The sequence below is a fragment of the Erythrolamprus reginae genome, chromosome 4 (genome assembly GCF_031021105.1).
Source record: "Erythrolamprus reginae isolate rEryReg1 chromosome 4, rEryReg1.hap1, whole genome shotgun sequence".
In the NCBI taxonomy this organism is placed as follows: domain Eukaryota; kingdom Metazoa; phylum Chordata; class Lepidosauria; order Squamata; family Dipsadidae; genus Erythrolamprus; species Erythrolamprus reginae.
The window spans coordinates 26,858,915-26,878,982 of NC_091953.1; the positions used below are offsets into that span (position 1 = coordinate 26,858,915).

At 40.7% G+C, this 20,068-nt stretch overlaps 1 protein-coding gene across 1 annotated transcript; it reads right to left on the reverse strand.

The window, feature by feature from the left end:
• Positions 1 to 9,845: 9,845 nt before the first annotated feature.
• Positions 9,846 to 18,530, reverse strand: HMGB1 (high mobility group box 1). Its single transcript, XM_070749850.1, has 5 exons — positions 18,327 to 18,530; positions 13,476 to 13,637; positions 13,139 to 13,284; positions 12,779 to 12,953; positions 9,846 to 11,698 (listed from the first exon to the last, which is right to left on the reverse strand). The coding sequence occupies exons 2-5, from the start codon at positions 13,623 to 13,625 to the stop codon at positions 11,522 to 11,524; spliced, it is 648 nt and encodes a 215-aa protein (XP_070605951.1). The 5' UTR covers positions 13,626 to 13,637; positions 18,327 to 18,530; the 3' UTR covers positions 9,846 to 11,521.
• Positions 18,531 to 20,068: the final 1,538 nt, after the last annotated feature.

A 20,068-nucleotide genomic window follows, 5' to 3' on the forward strand; every position in this document is an offset into this window, starting at 1 on the left:
GGTGCTAACGATGTTTCTAGCTTTTACTGGCTTGCAAGCTCTTTCATTGTTACTCTCTCTCTTAAACCCTTAACCAGGGGATAAAATAATGTGCTGAAGTTGACCAGACTAAGGATGCCAGCCAGATGAATACCTGGCAAGCTGATTTTTTCCCCTATTTTCCTCCCCAAAAACTAAGGTGTGTCCTTTTTCTTTTTTTAAAAAAAAGGTGTGTCTTATTTATTTATTGTTAGAGTTGAAAGGGACCATGAAGGCCATCGAGTTCAACCCCTTGCCCAAGCAGGAACCCTATAGTACACCAGTCAAGTGGCAGTTCAATCTTCTCTTAAAAATGTCCAGAGTGTTGGAGTTCACAACGTCCGCTGGTAGGTTGTTCCTTGGTTGATCGCTCTGACCGTCAGGAAGTTCCTCCTTATCTCCATGTTGAATCTCTCCTTGGTCAGCTTCCAGCCGTTGTTTCTCGTCCGGCCTTAAGAATAAAGTGATCCCCTCCTCTCTGTGACATCCCCTCGTATACTTGTAGACTGCTATCATGTCCGCTCAGGCCCTCCTTTTCTCTAGGCTATCCATGCCCTGTTCCCTCAGTCTCTCTTTGTAAGTCTTGCTTTCCAATCCCTTAATCATCTTGGTTGCTCTTTTTTGCACCTTCTCCAGAGTTTCAACGTCTCTTTTGAAGTGTGGTGATCAGAACTGAATACAGTGATCCCCCGGGTATTGCGAGCCCGATCATTGCGAAATGGCTATATGGCGATTTTTGAACCTGGAAGTAAAAACACCATCTGCGCATGCGCGCCCTTTTTTTCTGTGGGCACGCATGCGTAGATGGCGCTGGGCAGATCAGCTGCTGGGCGGCTTCCCTGGGTCTTCCCCCTCTTGCTGGCGGGAGGGTGAAGCCCCCCCAGCACCCGCTCGCCCGCCGTTCGCCCGGCCACCCGCCGTTCGCCGCTCGCCCGCCCTTCGCCCGGCCACCCGCCGTTTGCCCGCCCTTCGCCAGGCTCGCCTGCCGTTCGCCGCTCGCCCGCCCTTCGCCTGGCCACCCGCCCTTCGCCCGCCCTTCGCCCGGCTCGCCCGCCCTTCGCCCGCCCTTCGCCCGGCTCGCCCGCTCGCCCGCCCGCCCTTCGCCCGGCCACCCGCCATTCGCTCGCTGCTCGCCCGGCCACCCGGGTTCGTTTGGCTTTGGGACATGCCGGCGGCGACGTTTTAAAACAGCCGCGCGGCTTCCCAACTGAGTCCCGAAGTCAAAGGCGAACTTCGGGACTCAGTTGGGAAGCCGCGCGGCTGTTTTAAAACGTCGCCGCCGGCATGTCCCGAAGCCAAACGAACCCGGGTGGCCGGGCGAGCAGCAAGCGAACGGCGGGTGGCCGGGCGAAGGGCGGGCGAGCGGCGGGCGTGGCAGCAGCGAGGAGTTTGCGTGGGCGGGGGGGAAACCCCAATCTTCGGCTCCTCGCTGCTGGGAAGTAAAAACACCATCTGCGCATGCGCAGATGGTGTTTTTACTTCCGCAGCGCTACTTCGCGCAAAACCGATCATTGCGAGGGGTCCTGGAACGGAACCCTCGCAATGATCGGGGGATCACTGTACAGTACTCCAGGTGCGGTCGGACCAGGGCGTAGTACAGTGGTATTAAGACTTCCCTGGTCTTGGAGTATATTCCCCTGTTGATGCAGCTTAGGATTGTGTTGGCTTTTTAAGCTGCTGCTGCACATTGTTGGCTCATGTTTAGTTGATTGTCCACCAAGACTCCGAGGTCTCTTTTGCAGTCACTACTGCTAAGAGGGGTTTCTCCGGGGTTTTTTCTGCCTAGGTGAAGGACTTTGCTCTTGTCGATGTTAAACATCATTTTGTTGGTGTGGGCCCACTGTGTTAGTCTGTCTAGGTCTTTCTGTAATTTGAGCCTGTCTTCTAGGGTATTGGCTACCCACGTCAGCTTGGTGTCGTCTGCGAATTTGATCAGTTGCTCTTCTATTCCCTCGTCCAAGTCGTTATATTCCAGTGCGTCTTATATTCCAAAAAATATGGTAGACATTAGTTCGATGCATGGCTTACTGGCTTTAACGTGTTTAACGTTTATCAGAGCAGTAAATACAGCAGAGAAGACTTAGACACCTAGAAAAAACACAGATTATTGTTATATGCCAGTGACTCTGGTTCTAATGATCAAACTATGGGTTGCAATATATATTACTGATTCCTTATGGCATAGGCTCCTACTTTTTATACAGGGTATATTACTCATGCTAATTTGTCACTACAATCACGAATGAATTTGTAAGCTTTTGATGACTGAAGTCTACAGAGAAGGTTCTTTAAGGTGCTGTGTTTCGCCCCTCCCAAAGTTTTTATTCAGAAAGATTAAACAGCTACCTTTCGGCAAATTGCTTGGCCCGTTGCCTGCTTTATACACAAAGCATAAAGAAACGGCTTGAGGTGAGCTAGACAAGACCAGACCAGACCATTTCAGACAGCCATTTCTAAATTATTCCATACATGAAAAACTTTATACAAAGGGAAAAGTAAAGCAGCCAAGCTTAGAATCTTTCCTTTTGCTTCTCAGTGTTTGTTTATATTTATATTTATATTTATATTTATACAGTATTTATATTTATATTTATATTTATATATTTATATATTTATTTATTTATTGGATTTGTATGCTGCCCCTCTCCGTAGACTCGGGGCCGTTAACAATAAAAAACAGCATGTAAATCCAATACTAAAACAACTAAAAAACCCTTATTGTAAAACTAATCATACATACAAGCAAACATACCATGCATAAATTGTAAAGGCCTAGGGGGAAAGAGTATCTCAGTTTCCCCATGCCTGATGGCAGAGGTGGGTTTTAAGGAGCTTACGAAAGGCGAGGAGGGTGGGGGCAATTCTAATCTTCGGGGGGAGTTGGTTCCAGAGGGCCGGGGCTGCCACAGAGAAGGCTCTTCCCCTGAGGCCCGCCAAATGACATTGTTTAGTTGACGGGACCCGGAGAAGGCCCACTCTGTGGGACCTAACTGGTCGCTGGGATTTGTGCAGCAGAAGGCAGTCCCTGAGATAATCTGGTCCGGTGCCATGAAGGGCTTTATAGGTCATAACCAATTGTGACCGGAAACTGATCGGCAACCAATGCAGACTGCAGAGTGTTGGTGTTATATGGACATTTTTGGGAAAGCCCATGATTGCTCTCGCAGCTGCATTCTGCACGATCTGAAGTTTCCAAACACTTTTCAAAGGTAGCCCCATGTAGAGAGCATTACAGTAGTCGAGCCTCGAGGTGATGAGGTTATTTGTGGGGAAATAGCTACTTTACGGTTTCTCTCAATGCCTAGACATCAGCGAAGGGCTCCTACGGGTACGGTCAGGTATGCAGAACCGGTAGAAAAATTTTGATTCCCCCCTCTTTTTTTCCCTCCTTCTGTGCTCTAGATATGTTTTTCCTATCACAGTAAATGAGGTTGAATGTGTATAATTTTAGAAGAGCTATGCGTGCGTATGGGAGCATGTGTACATACACATATAGTTTATATATATACATGTACAATTTATAACAGTTCATCTATTTGGAACCCATATTGCATCTCAGACATTAACACCCTTGAAAATGTCCAAAGATACTTCACCAGAAGAGCCCTTCACTCCTCCACTCGAAACAGAATACCTTACGAAACTAGACTTACAATCCTGGGCCTAGAAAGCTTAGAATGAAGATGCCTTAAACATGATCTAAGTATTGCCCCCAAGATCATATGCTGCAACATCCTGCCTGTCGGCGACTACTTCAGCTTCAACCACAACAACACAAGAGCACACAACAGATGTAAACTTAATATTAACCGCTCCAAACTTGACTGTAAAAAATATGACTTCAGTAACCAAGTTGTCGAAGCGTGGAACTCATTACCGGACTCCATAGTGTCATCCTCAAACCCCCAACACTTTACCCTTAGATTATCCATGGTTGACCTATCCAGATTCCCAAGAGGTCAGTAAGGGGCGAGTACAAGTGCACTAGAGTGCCTTCCGTCCCCTGTCCTATTGCTCTCCTATATCTCCTATACCTTTCTTCTATTCCTATATCTCTTCTTCTATTCTTTCATTGATATGTTTTATTCCTATATCTTCTCTCCGTGGTGGGCAGCCTCGGAGGCTGCAGCAACTCAATGCCAAGAAAGACTGGCTGTTGGTCTCTTGAAACGGGTTACGTCGGGGACGACGTAACCCGGGGACTACCTGTATAGATAAAAATGTATATATAAGATGTTGATTCTTAATCCAAATGGTTGCTAAGGGAATGGAAAATTGCAATTTGGGGGTTTAAAGTGTTAAGGGAAGGCTTGTGATACTGTTCATAGCCAAAAATAGTGTATTTACTTCCGCATCTCTACTTCGCGGAAATTCGACTTTCGCGGGCGGTCTCAGAACGCATCCCCCGCGAAAAGTGAGGGAACACTGTACAGTATTTTTTTTTAAAAAAAAGAAAAGAAAGAAAATGGCCGAAATCTTGCACACACACGCTTCCCCTTGTGAGATCTTGCTTTCTGCACATGTACAGAAGCAAAATCTCACTGGGACCCAAACTGTGCACGTACTGCCCAAGACGCGGAGCTTCACATAGCTTTATTTTTGCTACTAGTGCGCAATGTGGCCCATACGGGATAGGAACCTGATACTGGCGGTATGGACATTTTCAAAGAATGATTCAGCCAATTCAAGTTGGGCAAAATCAAATCACAAGGAATGAATGAATGAATGAATGAATGAATGAATGAATGAACCTAGATTTAACATTTAACTAGGAGACAAATCTTGATATTGTGAATGTAAATATATCTTCAGCAAAAACATGTGATACATACATAGTAACTTATATACGTATAAATATATTAAGTTTACAAAGAAATCAATACCTACTTTTAACCACCACCTCTTCCTGCAAGCAGGCCCAGATAAAAAGCAGGCCATATTTTACAGAGATTCCTTAGAGGGCCTTAATAATGTTGTAATGCGATTTTTTCCAGACCGAAAAACCACGAGAAGCAAAAATAAATAAATAAATCATTGCTTTGTTTATTAAATATGGCACACGAATACAAGGTGGAAACCTTTAGCTGCATGAATGTGCTGTTTTTCTCTTACTTTATGTTTCCTAAGAATTCTATGAGCTAAGCCTCGACTTGAATTGGCACCTGCACTCAGAATATGTTAAAAAACAAAAAAGAACACTGTTGCCTCAGTATCAAGATTAAGGGCAAGAGGAGGAGCTTTTAACTTACAACCTTTGGGTGGTATGCAGCCCTCCTAACAGGTTGCTAGTACAGTACTCACCACAATACAATGGTTCCTCTACTTAATTCCTTCTGTGACGAGGTTCTTAAGTAGAAAAGTTTGTAAGAAGAAGCCATTTTTCCCATAGGAATCAATGTAAAAGCAAATAATGTGTGTGATTGGGGAAGCCACAGGGAGGGTGGAGCCTGTTTCCTCCCAGGAGATTCCTAGAGAGGCCCCACAGAGGCTTCTCCCCGCCTTTTCCGGCCCTGTTTCCTCCCAGATTCCTAGAGAGGCCCCATGGAGGCTTCTCCCCACCTTTTCCGGCCCTGTCTGAACAGAGAGCTGAATTTTTTCAGTCTAAATCCCAAAAGTTTTGAGAGAGCCTGCAAGTAGGGCTTAGCTCTTGCCCAGTCTGGGATGATCTTTCACGCCCCTGGTACCTCATGTAAAGGGAGATACTGCATATTGAAATCTGTATCCCCAGGGTGCATCAGTGAGGCCACTGCAAAGTTGCTATCCAAGGCCAGCTATAGGAGGCATGGGGTGGGCAAACAGGTTTGCCTGGGGGGTTCAGCATATTACTAACGAATTTCCTGGATGTCTTTTGAAGAGTTAACAATTAAATTGCTCCTTAGAGACTTTTCTTATTAATGTATCAAAAGTTGTATGTCTCTTGGGCTAATAAACGGATTCTCGTGCACCGCTTGTGACCAATTGAGAGACATCTGGTCTGGAAGATTAAACAGGAATGTTGTAACATAAGAAGCTATTTCTTGTTAAACTAGCAAATTGATTCAAAATATGCAAGAAATATTGAAATATCCACCAGATTCCTTCATCTCCACTTGCAAAATTCTCTCATGGAACAGCTGAAACCCATCCCTGGTTTCCTCAGTTTAAAGCTTTCATTCCTAAAAATTATATTTTAATTTTAGCAGTGCTAAATTATTCAGGTTTATAAAATCACCACTATAATGCAAAGAGCTCCTTGTGAAAATAACTATGATAAACACAAGTGCAGTTCAGCATCAGCACAAAGGGAGACATCCTGGAATATAAACTCAAGCCCAGCTGGTGTCCAGTATATGGTTCCCAAAAAAAAAATAAGATGCTGGAGATTAAAGCTCTACCTGGTTACTTTTTGTGTGCGCATGTCTACATGTGTGCATTTCAAGACATGGAAATGTTTAAGTTATCAGATCATTCTTTGCAGAACTGAGAAAAATAGCAGAAAATGACAACCTAAGAGATGACAATTAATTTTTGGAACTATTCAGACAGAAAAGGAACTTCAGACAAGAGAGAAAAAGTCATTTCCCAATGAATGCTACAATTTATGATCATATAATGAATTCAGATTCCAGATAGAAAAATAATTGTGCACTTACTACAAGTCTGAATTATGGCCTCACAAGTGATTAAACAAAATTATGTAAGAATGGTATTCAGTTACTGTACTAGTATAAATGGCAAAACTTTTCACTTTGGGGGACAAAATATCTCTCAAAACTTATTTCCAAGGATATAGACAGAAGGTGCTATTTTCACAGGTACAGTAATCCCTCGCTACTTCACGGTTCAACTTTCACAGATTCGCTACTTCACGGGTTTTCAAAGGGGGCTTAAATCCATTAAAAAATTTAAATCCATTAAAAATTCATAAAATTCTTCTACAGTACTGGGTGAACAGTGCAGTCAGGCAGTAGGGAAAGCAAGTAGGATGCTTGGCTGCATAGCTAGAGGTATAACAAGCAGGAAGACGGAGATTATGATCCCGCTATATAGAGTGCTGGTGAGACCACATTTGGAATACTGTGTTCAGTTCTGGAGACCTCACCTACATAAAGATATTGACAAAATTGAACGGGTCCAAAGACGGGCTACAAGAATGGTGGAAGGTCTTAAGCATAAAACGTATCAGGAAAGACTTCAAGAACTCAATCTGTATAGTCTGGAGGACAGAAGGAAAAGGGGGGACATGATTGAAACATTTAAATATGTTAAAGGGTTAAATAAGGTCCAGGAGGGAAGTGTTTTTAATAGGAAAGTGAACACAAGAACAAGGGGACACAATCTGTAGTTAGTTGGGGGAAAGATCAAAAGCAACATGAGAAAATATTATTTTACTGAAAGAGTAGTAGATCCTTGGAACAAACTTCCAGCAGACGTTGTTGGTAAATCCACAGTGACTGAATTTAAACATGCCTGGGATAAACATATATCCATTGTAAGATAAAATACAGAAAATAGTATAAGGGCAGACTAGATGGACCATGAAGTCTTTTTCTGCCGTCAGACTTCTATGTTTCTATGTACTACTGTGCTTTATTAAAGAAACTGGTAGGATATCACATGTAGTTCCAGCTGAGAAACATTATAGAATGACTGGTTTAATGCAAAGGGTGGGTTTTAAAAATCCAAATGCTCATTAAATACATTAAAAAATATCTTTCCTCTACTTCACGGAAATTCATTTTTTATAGGTGGTCTTGAAACGGATCCTCCGCAAAAAATGACGGATCACTGAATTCAGTTGCTGCCACTGAAAGGCCCTCATAGTTTTTACCTCTTACGTGATTTAAGAATGGCTAAAATATTACTGTAAATTTGAAATCTTTACAAAAACCTTTTTGAAACTTTTAATTTGAAAATCAGCTTTAGATTTTGAAAATTGCCCAACTACATATTGAAGACCTGAAATTTGTTCAAGACACTAAGAGGGTACATTTCCCAAAACTTAATCTGATCAAAGGTGTTTTAAAAATGCCTGGGGCTACATTGTCAGAAAATAGCACTTTGAAAAGACTGGAGTAGTTCTCAACCTGGGGGTCGGGATGCCTTTGGGGGTTGAACAACCGTCTCACGGGGGTCGCCTAAGACCCTGGAATGGAACTGGAAAACTGGGCAACAAGTATGATCAAGGAAATGGAGCACCTCCCTTATGAAACCAGGTTGCAACGCATTGGTCTCTTCAGCCTTGAAAGACGGCGTTTAAGGGGTGACTTGATCAAAGTGTATAAAATCATGCATGGGATAGAAATTTTTTTTCTCTATCACACAATACTAGGACGAGGGGGCACACCCTAAAGCTCATAGGTAAGAAAGCGAGGACAAATCAAGGGAAACATTTCTTCACCCCGAGGGTGGTTGGTTTATGGAATTCACTTCCAGAACTCGTGACAGCTGTCAGCCTTGATAGCTTGAAGGCAGGATTAGACAAATTCATGGAGGCCAAGTGTATCCATGGTTATTGAAACGGATGTCCAAGTGCCGCCTCGAGGCAGGCAGGATTCCCTTGAGCACCATTTGTTGGGGGTCAAGGGAAAGGGAGGATTTTGCCTTCTCCTTCTGCTCAAGATCCCCATGTACAATTGGTGGGCCAGTGTGACACAGAATGCTGGACTCGATGGGCTTTGGCCTGATTCAGCTTGACTCTGTTCACGGGAACAGAAATTTCCCATGGTGTTAGGAACTAAAGCTTCCATTCTGGCACCTTGGAACATATTTTTACAATCCAATCAGGCGTTTGATGTCCCTCTGACCTTCCCGCCAATCAGTTTAAAGGTCTGTTGGGAAAACTGGTACTAGACCTATGGTTGGGGGCCACCACAACATGAGGAACTGTATTAAGGGTTGCAACATTAGAAAGGTTGGGAACCACTGTCCTACAGGTATTTGCAAGATATGCTTAGCTTAATCATAGTTTAATTGAACACCATTGCGAGAAACACTAAAATCCAGACTTTACTGCTATTATGCAACTACATCTAGTCTTACAAAGGTGCCTTACCTCCAACATTTTATAACAAAAACTTGTTACAGGCGTCTTAAACCTTTTCACAATTTATCCTTTCACTTCAGTATTAAAATAATTTTCTATAGTTTACTGTCTGCATAATTGGGATAATTACATTATAAAACCATGGAAATCAAAATGTTGCTTGATTTCTCAATATTCTTAAGTGGGTTACTTATTTACATTACTTGATTAGCAAGTGCCACTTATCCCTTATGTCAGTATTTATAAGAGCTGGTGGCTCTCTTAAAGGTGAAGTGAAAAAGCTGCTGGAGCAAAGGGAAATTACATAGAATCAAACTTGTTTTAAAAATTAACACGGAATGAAATATTTAGCTATCTGGAGAAATGTTGACTTGAATCTTATTTCTTAACTGATATTCATTGGCTTACATTGTCTAGAACAGTGTTTCCCAACCTTGGCAACTTGAAGATATTTGGACTTCAACTCCCAGAATTTCCCAGCCAGCATTTGCTGGCTGGGGAATTCTGGGAATTGAAGTCCAAATATCTTCAAGTTGCCAAGGTTGAGAAACACTGGTCTAGAAATTACATAAAATATTTTTTGTTCTTCCACAAGACACCTGCTTGGTATAAACTGCAGACCCACTGAAGCGATGTATGTGGTCATGAAACGCCTTCATTGAAAGTTTTTTTATATTTGAGGTAATTTTTAATACTATTGCACGTTAATGATAAATATTGCTTATTTCAAACAGTATAGGTATATTGGAGTGTTTTAAATCAATGAAAATTATTTTAAGTAAAATAACTTAAACTAAATATATAAAACCTCTGTAATTATTATTTTATTAGTATCAACCAGGAAATCAGATGTTCAATATTCTCCTGAGGTTATACATAAACAAATGCAAAATTGAAGTAAGAATCTTAAAAGTCAAAATTGTATAACAAAACAATACTCCATCAAAAAAGTGTGTAAAATTACAAGAATGCTATTTTTAAAACACTGGCACCATTATTTCATAACTACAGAATTCTCAATCAATCCCCAGATTATTCCGCCGAGTTCATAACTGCCAGCATTTTTATTGAAAATGCAAAAAATTTAACTTTGGTTTTCAAAGCAATCTATCAAATCAGAGGTTGTTGGAATACCATGTTGCATTTCACAGCTAAATGGAAAAAATGTACTTCTCCCCTACTGCTATTTTAACTTACAAAATGGGCAGACATCAAAAATGTTATAAAAGATAACAGAAAAAGATACATCTCATTTTTTAATTTGAGACAATACAAAATTTTGAAAATGGGCTAAAACTAGTAGTGGATTGAAAACATGAATTTATACAAATCAATCAATGGTATCACTTATAAAAACATTAGCAAAGTAAAGTATTTTATTGTGGGAGGTTTACTACCAGGAGTATCCATGGCATAAAGCCCACAATCATTACTTGACATGGTATCCTAAAAGGATTACAGTAATTTAGTATTTAACTTTACCTGCTTAGATAGAGTACTTTCTTCTGTATTAAAGTATTTTGCAAATTCAACGTACTACTAGCCAATGAAGTCATACATGTAAATTCCTCGCAGATCAAAGTGAGAATATACTTAGTGGTTGCAGAAGCATCCTAAATTATTTTCTCGTGGAAGTATTTCATGCCACAGAAATGGTATTTTAATTCTCATCCTTCCAAAACTGGCAAATTTATACAACTCAGTAGAATATTGTACATAGCAAAAGCTGAGCAAATACAAATTGGTTAAGAACATTTTTTTTTATTGTGACCAGTTACATGGGGGAAAAAACATGTTTTGCATATTCCGGTATATATTTATTTCCTACCCTATCATGATTATATAGGGCATGTTGCTCAAAGCTCTTGTTATCATTCTATCAACATATTACATGAAGAGACAAAATTCTGATGTGATCCCAAACTGGCAAAAACTAAAGTTAAAGTTTCCAGAGGGGGGAAAAGGGAAATGTTGACTTTACAAGGGCACCTATTAAAAGGACAACAATACTAAATTTTTAAAAAATGTATTTACTTAGAAGCAATCAGAATGTCAACAGCTACAACTTTTTTTTTCTTTTTTCTTTTGCAATTACAGAGTGGTATTTAGTTAACAGAACAACTATTATTTTATGAGGCAGACAACTCAAGGTGAATAATAAACTACATCTGCATGTGTAACTAATTTGTGCTGTGCACCAACAAGAACCTGCTTTAAACTTCCATGCCAATTTACAACCCCCACTCTGTACTAGGCAACATTAGTGGCCACTGAGATACCACTAAAGGACAAGTCTACCAAGACATATCTGGTAGTTTTGAACTATACAAAAAAAGAAAAAGGAAAAAAGACACTGTACAGTTTAAAAACAAATCTTACACAGCCTTATGCTTAATTTTTTTCCTTTCTTTAAAAGGAGTGAGTTGTGTACAGGGGGGTTAAATGCTTTTATAGACAAGAAAATCTGATCTGAAAGACTTATTCATCATCTTCTTCTTCCTCATCCTCCTCTTCTTCTTCCTCTTCTTCATCGTCGTCCTCTTCATCATCGTCATCCTCATCTTCCTCTTCTTTCTTTTTCTTGCTTTTCTCAGGCTTAGGAGCTACCTTTTTGGCTGCATCAGGTTTTCCCTTAGCTCGGTATGCAGCAATATCCTTGGTTTAAAAAGCAAAAAGAATTTTAACTCTTGTTTATAATGGGATCAATAGTTATTGAGTTTCAAAGCAAATCAGTCAAAATTGTAATTTTGAGCGTAAAACATGTTTGGATGTCACAGAAGCCTGGTTGAGGTTACACTTAATGAAGTTTAAATAAAAGAATTCAACTTTTCACACACTTCACTTAAAGAGTGGATGGTGCCACCTTCAGCATGTATAAACTATATTCCTTTGAACTGCATAGTAAAACCCAATAAGCCAGTCCTGTTAATTCATCACTTCATCTGTTTTTTTAAAATTTTCCCCTTTGTCCCAACTCTATGTTTTCATATTCTAAATTGTATTTTATATTGAGAAATATTCTGAGTGCTCTAAAGTCTTGATGCTCAACTCATAAATCATCATTTGTAATTTTATTCAGTCCCACCCTAGCCGCAATTGAAACCTGGGAATAAACATGTGTTATAATCCCACAACTAAAAGTGGTTTTATATATTTTGGCAGTACCATAAATTTACGTTCCAAATTCATAAAACTCCTATTATGATTGTGATAATTCAATAAGGACTTCTTTTACATTTTCTAAGATCAGATCCTAATATTTTACATTAATCAACCTGCAGTAAAGTCCTAATATTATGAATCTATTGAAGTTGCTTACTAGATGTAATTAGTCCAAATTACTTCTAAAAATTACCACTAGTCTTCCTAATAGTCCAGCTTCATTAAAAAATATATTTTATCTAAATTCTGCCTTCATTATTTTTACAAATTACTCAAGGTGGCAAATATACCTAATATCCCTTCCTATTTTCCCCACAACATTGTGAGGTGAGTTAGGTTGAGAAGAACTGACCCAAAGTCACAATAACCAAGGTGAGATTTGAATTCCCATTCCACTAAAAAGCAAAGACTAAATGCAATGACTTTTTTCAACCAAATTGGAATTCTAATATGAAAAGAGCAAGTATTCTACACTGCAGCAAAAATGTACAAACATATGGCTATACTCCTGATAATAATTGCCTGGAATTTATTATTCCAATTTTATTAGGTTAAAATTGATTTGTAATTTACCTTTTCATATTTCTCCTTCAGTTTAGCAGCCTTCTTTTCAAAGGGCTGTTTATCCTCTCCAGATGTATTATTCCACATTTCTCCAAGTTTCTTTGCAACATCTCCAATAGAAAGACCAGGATGTTCTCCTTTGATTTTTGGACGATACTCAGAACAAAATAAGAAAAATGCCGAACTGAAAATAAGTTTACAGAATAATTAAGGTTTAACAAATGAATTTTGCATAGCACCTTCAAAACAATTAGCATTATTCAGAAATAGTACATTACAACAGGACATAAAATAAGTGTAGTACTATTTTCCAACTGTTAAATCAGTGTAATACTACTACGTATATACAAACTATAAAAATCTACTTACGGAGGCCTCTTTGGTGCATTTGGATCCTTGAATTTCTTTTTTGATTCTCCTTTTGGGGGTATATAGGTTTTCATTTCTCTTTCATAACGAACCTTGTCAGCTCGGGCCATATCTTCAAATTTCCCCTTTTCCTTAGCCGACATAGTCTACACATATAAAACATGAGCAGAAAACATCCTTAATAGAAGCATCCTTATCCTCACTTCCCTTCTAGTTTGGGATGGAACCTCTTATGAATAAAGGTATTTTTAAATGACAATTAAATAATCAAAAATGATAATTTTAAAGATTATATTAATGTAAGCATGCTTTGTATTATTATTTTAGGAAATAGTACCTTCCACCTTTCTGAACATTTCTTTGAGAACTCTGAGAAATTCACTGAAGCATCTGGGTGTTTCTTCTTGTGCTCTTCCCGGCAGGTTTGCACAAAATAGGCATACGAGGACATTTTACCTCTTGGCTTTTTAGGATCACCTTTGCCCATTTTTGAAGATTTCTAAAAGACAAATTGAAATGCTTGACAAACTATTTCAAAAACTATTTTGTATTGCATAATAAGCAATTTGATTAAAAATGGTCAAATTTACATTGAGATAAAGCTGCACTCTTATCTAACTTGAGGAGTATTTAAAGTTATAATCAAACCTTCTCTGATTGTTATCTAGCCTAGAAATGCATTAGCTCTTTAAGTATGTGCAAAGCCCCAAACCCTTCCATTCTGACAAAAGGTAAATACTAGAATACACGACCTGAGAATATATATCTAATTTATGTCTTCCGCCCACTATCTTTTGAAATGTGACCCTGGATAACAAAGGTCAACTATAGCCCTTAGTCTAGGAAATGTTTTATGATCTAGAAATTAAATATTGTATGCAAATCTATAGCACATATTGGGAAATCCTCTGGCGACATAAGGAGAATCTCAGAAGACAGCATATACTGTATATTAGGTTCCTGGTGTTGCAGTTGTCATCATATTTGGAGATTACACAAATTATCACAAAATATTAAACTAGTTTCAAAATACATTTTACTTAACTACAAGAAATGTGTACACATACTATAAATTTTATGATACATAAGTTGATACTAAGCCCTAGAGAAAAAATATTTTCTAAATTGGTTCAGAATTTTTTGTTCTTCAAACTAAATTGCCAAACATAGCTTGTTTTTCTGAGAGATTTGTGGTCCACCATAAGAGCGCGGAATCCATCGTGCACACACTTTTGAGTAATAAAGAGCACGGATGATTGCATCCACACTTCCTTTGCTGATTGACAGCTTCAGCGCCAACTGCCGAGTTGTTATACGTTGGTCCTCACGAATGAGCACATCAGCAAGCTGCGTCTTGTCAGGTGTGACAGCCGTGGCTGGTCTCCCCGAACGCTGCAAATCTTGGAGCTCTGCCGAACCATCTTCTAATGGCCTCACTCTCTGTGCCCAGCGACTAACCGTACTTCTGTCGACTGCAGATTCTTCATAAACTGTACACAAACGTTTGTGAATGTTCCCAACAGTTTCTTTCTCCGCAGTGAGAAATTCAATGACGATACGCTGCTTGTAACGTACATCACTTACAGATGCCATTTCGAAATACTGCTGCAGCTATGCTGTCTGAAGAAATGCAAAATTTACACACACTCCTGACAATTCAAATAACGTATATCTAAAGTTTCATACCACTACTGTAAGCTTGGGGGGGGGGGGGAATGTGGTGCATTACTTTCTGGGCGACCCTTGTATAATCCAAAACAACTCTCCATGCACAAGTATGTATGTATTCACTTGAAAAAAATCTGCCCCAGCTATTTTCTATATTACATATCAAGTACTGTAGTTTTTTCTTTTCTTCTTCCATGTTTTTAACCACCTTTCATATGAGACCCGCCCACACGATATTCATGCAAAAACATTGTCCTTTACACAACCTTCTTATGGTGTGGTATTTAATCACAAATAGTAAATTGGTACTAAATTATCCAATTTCATGTGCAACAACCAATTTCACCAACAGATGGAAACAGGTCACTGTCTGGAAAGGGGCATGCCACATTTTAAAATGCCAAAATATTTTTGGCAGATTAAAAGCAGCCACAACATTTCTAGAGGTTTTCAAACTAGATTGACATGCTAATAATTTACATATTTTCTGGATTATGTGAATTTTTTTTTCCTGAGCTCTACAACATTGTGTCAGAGGGGAATCGTGTATTATGGACCTTACCAGGCACATAAGCACACCATGAGCACATATAGACAGGAATTTCCATGTGCCACTTCAAAGCAAGCTTATAAGGACTATTAAAACTGGTTAGGAAAGTTGTGATTTAAAAAAAAGAGAAGTTCCATCATTATTTTACCTAATACATAGACAATAAAATTACATGTGTACTTCTCCAGGCTTTTATAATTGAGGGAAAAAGAGACCTACTCCTTTAAAACAATTTTGAGTTCTAAGTTGCCACCAATACTTAGAAAAGGATGTTAGTAAAGCAATAAAGAACAACCCCAGCGTGAATTAGACAAGGGCTTAAAAATATAACTACAGAAGTTTCCTCCTAGATAGACCTTAAATTTGATCTGGCAATATTCAAGTTAATGTGTATAATTTTAATTAAGAATTTTGTTCAAGTGTTTAAATGGTTTTTATTTGCATTAAACTTCTCTTTTAAGAAACAAAAATACTGTTTCTGAGTTTTCTTAGGTACTGTATTCAAGAACCACTACTTTGCACAGTTTAAGTATGAAAATAAAGTGTTCTGGCCAGTATTGCTACAAAAGCAATTTCCTAACAGTTTGGCCTGTGGACACAAAAATATTATTTTTCTAACTAAACATGTCCAGTCTAAAGTTTCTGTCAGGTAAAACAAGACTCAAAAACCAAGTACTTGTACCTTTATGGAAATAGAGGTCAGAAAAACCTCCCAGGAATAAATCTGAGTAACTGGAATTCAATAGTTTAAAAAAACATGGAAAAAAAAGGAGAAATATACATTTGCCTTATGGTAAGAAAGTGTTATTTTCAATAAATTTTATTTCCAAACACATGGACATAAAACATATGATAGGAAAAGTGTCTAATACATGTTAAAACTTTTTGCTAATTTTCATCCTAACACACAGCACTTTTAAAAGTACAATACAGAAAAAAACACAGCAAACGTTTTTGAAACATACTTTTATTAACGTAGTTTATTAAGTAACGTATTCGAGGCGTGTCATTTTTTTTAAAAGGTTGTGGGATAAAGTAACGCGAAGTCCACATTATGGGTAAAGTGAAGTTATCACGAGGGCTTTAAAAAAAAAGGTTGAGGGGGGAAAAATCGCCTAATAACAACTAGGTATCCTTTGACAAGGACACAGACCCCCGTATAGCTTGAAGGAATCCCTTCTAAAATCCCATGTGCTATTGGCATTGGGCGGCATAATAGTCGGATTAAATAAATTATACCGGGGGGGGGGGGGGGGAAGCCAGGCGGATTTTTCTTTCTTTTTTACAATGGCGCAGGCTTCTCGCTTTATTAAGGTCACCAGCAGCAGCAGCAGCGGCGTCGGCGATTCTCCTTCCATTTTGTGCGAAACGCCTTGCCGATGAGAGAAAGTCCCCTCGAAATGAGCCCGGCGGAAGCTCCGCAGCGGCGGAAAGGCTCGGGCCCGCCGCGGGCGGGCGCACGAGGGACCTCCGCCAGCTCTTTTGCCCGACCGTGTTAAAAAGCGGCCTTTCTAAAAGAAGCGCCCGCCCGCGCGCCCGTTTTGCCTTTGCATCAGGAAACGAGAGACAGAGAGACGCCGCTTCTCGGAATGGCCGCTGCTTCGTCAAAAGAATATGGCTCCTTCCTTCCCTTTGTGTGTGCGTGCGCGCGCGTGTCGGTGCGCTCTGTACTCTGGGCGCGCGCACATACACACTGCCATTGCAACGAGAGGAGGGGGGGCGGGGGAGTGTCTCGTTTCTCCTATAAAGCCCGCCAGAACATCCTTCATTTCAGTTTGGCCTTTTTTTTTTTAAAGTCCGGGGCGAAGGGAGGGCTGTTGTTGAGGTGAGGGGCCTGAGGAGAAAAAAAAAAAGGAAGCGCCCCCCCCCCTCAAAAAAAAATTCACCTGCGGCCGAGCTGGACTTTTAAAAACGGTCGCCGGCGCTCTTTTTTTTTTTCCCCTCGCCCGGGAAAAAGAGAGCGAGAGAGGGGGGGGGGGGAGGAAGGCGCCTTGAAAAAGTTCCCCTGAACTGGGGCCCCGCCCGCCCGTTCCCCGCGCGCCTCCCCCTTCTCCTCTGCCTTGCGCGCAAAGCCAGCCTCCTCTCGCCTTGTTTTCTCTCTCTCTCGGCTCTCTTTACCACACGGCTCTCGTCAGCCATGTTACAGCAAGCGCAGTTCCCGAGGTGATTTATCGCCCTGAGGCCAGCAACGCCCAGAAACGCTCCTGCAATTCGGCATCGCGGGGGCTTTTTTAAAATTATTATTTTCCCCCCTTAGCGGGCGAGGCGACCTCCTTCCTTCTCCTCCACCCCGCCTCACACACACACCGCGCCCACTCCCCCCATTTTGGGGTTTCCCCCCCCTTCCTTTCCCCCTTTCGACCGACCGACCGAGGCGTCCGTATGGAGAGTCTGCCGCTTTTTCTGCCCCCCCCCCCCCCACCAACCAACCCTTCAACAGACGCTGCAGCAATGGCTTGCCGTGCTATGTAAGCAGCTTAATTCGCACACTTGGAACCGCTTTCCGCCGGGGCGAAATAAATATTTTTTTAAAAAACGGATCGAGGTCCTCCTCGCGTCCTCCCACCATTTAAACGGCGCCGATTCCTATCGTGACTGTGAGGATTTTGGGGGGGGGGGGGGGACACGACGTGGGGAGGAAAGGGGGGGGGGCGGGTTGGGTTTGCTTACACGATTTACGGTCTCTTTTCACCCCACTTCTCGAAACTCCCCCAGGAGGTTTTGATTTTTTTAATGACTTTTTTAACCGTCTTCCCGCCTCCCCGAGGTGACGAGGGAAAAGTGTGTGCTCGGTCCCCCAGCCCTATTTCCCCCCTTTTGTGTGTGTGTGTGTGTGGCTGTGTGAGGGAAACGAATCCTGCCCCCCTCGCACCCCACAACCCCTCGCCGTTGCCAGGCTTGGGAAGCGTCGGCCTCAACTCCGGCTGGCTGCCTTTGCTTTAAAAGCCGAGGACCCGCAAATATACTTACCCTGTGCCACACTCTCGTACACTCAAGAACCGCAGTTCAAACAAGTCGCAAACACGCTCGCGCTGGCCACCCAAAAGGCTGCCTGGATCTAGTATGTAGTCCAATGCACTGCAATGGCTGTGAGCTGGATCGATACGCAGCCTCCTCACTCTTCTCGGCACTGGTAACATTACTCTCAACACAGGCTTCTTCTTATTGGCTGCCGCCGAGGCAGGAGCTAAGCCGGTTGGAGGAACACCTTCCATTGTCCTGACCAGAAGAGGCTGCTGATTGGCCGCGGCGGGAGATACGTCACTTGGGATTGAAAGGGCGCGCAAATGTAAAAATGAGTGGAAGAGAGATGGCTGAGGCGGGATGTACAGCTCTGAGGCTGAAACTGCTGCTCTAGTACAGTGTATTGAAGAGAGCGGCTCATAGGCAATGGCATAACTTTCAGTGCAGGCAAAAGGAGCCTGGCTGCTTTAGCCGCACCATCGTCCGCACCGTCAAATACACCCTTTTGCAGCCTGAGTAAAGGGTTCTAAAAACACTCCTAACACCAAACCAGCCCTTTATTAAATACAGAAAACAACAATAAGGGAATTTTTTGGTGTGATGCCCTTGTGCTAACTTTAACCAAGCAGCCCATGGATCTTAAGTATACATAACGTGCCAGCTAATTACATATGATAGTTTACTTCATTAGATCCAAAATCTTACAAAATAATCCCATTTTCTATATGAATAAACTGAGGTTTAGTCATAAACTCTGATGGAACACATCTACATATTAAATGCATGTTGTTACTATAAAACCCTGGTCTTAATACTTTTTTAAAGCTAGTTTTTATACAAATCTCCTAAGACAAGCTTTTACATAAGCTTTATTCAGGTAGACAGCACATAACATGACCTAAATGGGAAATCTGAAATCCTTTTATTTTATAGTCATTCAAATTCTTTGTGGACCTGCAGCTCAGCTGTGGATTTAAAGAACTGTCTTATTCACACTGAGATTCCACTAAAAGTCTTATTTTAAAGTGATTAAAACTTGCCATATGGGTACTTGTTTTTTTTATAAGCACAATGAAAATGAAGTTATATCCTAATTTTATAATATAAAGTCTTCCAGTTTAAAAAAATTGTTCGCAAAATGCAGTACTTCTAGAATGACTGTTAACTATTTGGCTTTCCACACTTCTCACTTGCTTCTAATAGCTGATGTGTTTCCATATGCAGAATCCAAGACCCCTGTAGTAGTTTGGATAGGTAATCCAAAGCACTACATATGATTTTAACAATTTATTTTAATCTCACTTCATCCATATGCACCAGGCATTATGATGGAACAGATCTAATATTTTAAATGTAGGAGATGGGGAAGTTTTCAATGTCCCAAGCAAGAAGACAATCCAAGTTCAAATGGAGGTAACACAGGAATGTGCTTCAAGTATCTTGAATTTCTTCCAGGTAAAAGGGGAAAACTTGTGATTATCTAGTTATTTGAAGCTAAATTCTATAGTACATGGAAAAATTGTTAGATATACAGTACACACTTAATATTATCCTTGGAAAGGTTCAATGTAAATGTCCCAAATGCCATCCTCTGGGTGGAGACTGGTTTACTTCAAGAACCTTGTGATTGCTAGCAATTTTAATTTTCTTTTAACTTTAACTTTACACAATGTCCCTGGTTCCTGTAATAATTTCTGGCTAATTCCTATTATTAATCTGGAACCAGACCCTGAGTGCGATCAAACTAC

Bases quoted from the DNA above. Each gene is read 5' to 3' on its own strand.
- HMGB1 (XM_070749850.1), bottom strand. From the start codon at position 13,625: ATGGGCAAAGGTGATCCTAAAAAGCCAAGAGGTAAAATGTCCTCGTAT. The intron at 13,285-13,475 runs GTACTATTTCCT...TTATATGTGTAG, and splicing joins AATGTTCAGAAAGGTGGAAG to ACTATGTCGGCTAAGGAAAA. The intron at 11,699-12,778 runs GTAAATTACAAA...TTTTAAACCAAG, and splicing joins TGAAGGAGAAATATGAAAAG to GATATTGCTGCATACCGAGC.